The 2,136-nt window shown below is 47.7% G+C and overlaps 1 protein-coding gene across 13 annotated transcripts; it reads left to right on the top strand.

Moving 5' to 3' along the window:
• Nucleotides 1–824: 824 nt before the first annotated feature.
• LOC129537654 (uncharacterized) lies at nucleotides 825–1,586 on the top strand. 13 transcript variants are annotated; one of them, XM_088829100.1, is made up of 2 exons: nucleotides 825–961; nucleotides 1,211–1,586. In XM_088829100.1, exons 1-2 carry the CDS (start codon nucleotides 825–827, stop codon nucleotides 1,584–1,586), a joined length of 513 nt encoding a protein of 170 aa, XP_088685226.1. The 13 variants fall into 13 exon arrangements, with proteins under 13 accessions (XP_088685226.1, XP_088685225.1, XP_088685219.1 ...); XM_088829099.1 differs by having other exon boundaries at nucleotides 1,181–1,586; XM_088829093.1 differs by having other exon boundaries at nucleotides 1,055–1,586.
• Nucleotides 1,587–2,136: the final 550 nt, after the last annotated feature.

The following is a 2,136-nucleotide window of genomic DNA, read 5'->3' as shown; positions in this document are numbered from 1 at the left end:
AAGAAAAAAACACTTTAAATGAAACCTTCTGTATAATGCAGAACTCATTGCATATGTTGGCTTATGAAGATAGGTCAAACCCACTTGCTTTTAGCACACTATAGGGAAAAGTTCTTACCACTGAAAAGGAAAAATTAACACCTAACTCTTGGGGTAGTCATTACAATGAGACTGGAAGTCTTTTGTAAGTCTTTTGTAACCCCCTGACTCTCTAATCAGCCAGGAAACACATCCTAGTCTTCTCTCATTGTACAAAAGTGTGTCAATAAACCTACCTTCCCCACCATAGTCTCCCCACACTGTACACAACATCCCAACAAGAGTCTTTCCTCTTATTTCCTTATCAGCACTCTGCCTGTCAGTAGCATGCATTATTTCCACTTTGACATAAAAAGAGATAGGGCCATTCTCAAAGTAGTATAATGGAGTTATACACAAAGAAGGAAAAAAAGTGACACATTAAAAACTCAGTGATAGAATATCACGTGATATTTCCAACTTAGAAGACACATTAGAGGAAGAAAAGCAAAGTGGTTACACATGGTTTAACAAGATTCAGTGAATCATAACAATAGAAAAAGGAAATGATGCTTTAGGTACTGATGCTTAGATATTGGCATAATTAACCTCATAAACACAATTATGAACTTAGTAGTAATGTTAATAGATTATCCAGTAGGAAAAATAACAAGGAAAAAGCATTGCTCACGGTAAGACCAGCTAAAAGCAGAGTATTAAAAGAGACGGGGTAAGGAAACAGTCAAAAACAAGAAACCACCCTCTTGCAAGCCCACTCATGCAACTCCACTCTTTCCATTGACACCATGGTCAGCTCCTGCTGTGGCTCTGTCTGCTCTGACCAGAGTTGTGGCCGAAGTCTCTGCCAGGAGACTTGCTGCCAGCCCAGCTGCTGCCAGACCACCTGCTGCCGGACCACCTGCTGCCGCCCCAGCTGTGGTGTGTCCAGCTGCTGCCGGCCCCAGGGCTGCCAGCCCACCTGCTGCATCTCTAGCTGCTGCCGGCCCTCCTGCTGTGTTTCCAGCTGTGGTTCCAGCTGCTGCAGGCCCCAGTGCTACCAGTCTGTGTGCTGCCAGCCCACCTGCCCTTGCCCCACCTGCTGCATCTCTAATTGTTTCCGCCCCTCCTGCTGTGGGTCCAGCTGTGGTTCTAGCTGCTGCAGGCCTACGTGCTGCATCTCCAGCTGCTGCAGGCCCCAGTGCTGCCAGCCTGTGTCCTGCCAGCCCACCTGCTCTCGTCCCACCTGCTGCATCTCTAGCTGCTGCCGTCCCTCCTGCTGTGGGTCCAGCTGTGGTTCCAGCTGCTACAGGCCTACCTGCTGCATCTCCAGCTGCTGCAGGCCCCGGTGCTGCCAGTCTGTGTGCTGCCAGCCCACCTGCCCCCACATCTCCAGCTGCTGCCGCCCCACTTGCTGTGGCTCCAGCTGCTGCCGCCCGAGGTGCTGCTGCCCGAGCTACTGCCTGCGCCCAGTGTGTGACTGGATCTCCTGCCACAGCACTTGCTATCGTCCCACCTGTGTCATCTCCACCTGCTCCCGCCCTGTGTGCTGTCCGTCTTCTTGCTGCTAAGCCCACCGCCCTGTGACCACTGTCTCTATTTACCTCTGCCCCCAGTAATGTAGGCCTTTCTTTTGTGCTGATCATTAGGACACCGGGGCTGGGGCTGATGTTGCTGAACTGATTTGGGTCTCATGATTTTAATGAGCCCACCATAGGCCCACTATCTCTGTGAGCACATTCTGGCATCAGTCCAGATTCTACTTGTCTGGACCTCTCCCCTTCATCCAAGTGTGAATTTGCTTGTATCAGTAACATACCAACTCTTGTGTTGATCAATTCTCTTCAAATTCTCTTTCTTAACTTTTGACCTTCAAGTCATCAAGCAGCTAAAGTTCAATTTCAGTATTTCTGCACTATGAATTTTGATAGTTGCTCTCTTAATGGCTCCCGTGAAAATTCTCCTTTATCATTTTTATTCCCCAAAATTTCCTAAGTTGTAACTCTACGGCAAAAATAAACTATCACTTTCCTATATGAAAAATGTAGTGTGATGATACTTTTCTTTGAGATTTTTTATGCATTCTGGACAACTGTATTTTACCTTCACTTGTAGGATAGA

The sequence above is a fragment of the Moschus berezovskii genome, chromosome 20, assembly GCF_049115385.1.
Source record: "Moschus berezovskii isolate FMDL1 chromosome 20, NW_MosBer_1.0, whole genome shotgun sequence".
NCBI classification, from domain to species: Eukaryota; Metazoa; Chordata; class Mammalia; order Artiodactyla; family Moschidae; genus Moschus; species Moschus berezovskii.
Note: the sequence above shows the minus strand (reverse complement) of the source record. Positions and strands in the feature narration are given on the sequence as shown.

Excerpts from the sequence above, each read along its gene's own strand:
- LOC129537654 (XM_088829087.1), top strand. The coding sequence starts at position 825 with ATGGTCAGCTCCTGCTGTGGCTCTGTCTGCTCTGACCAGAGTTGTGGC. Across the intron at positions 1,022-1,063 it reads TGCATCTCTAGCTGCTGCCG|GCCCCAGTGCTACCAGTCTG; the intron begins GCCCTCCTGCTG and ends CAGCTGCTGCAG.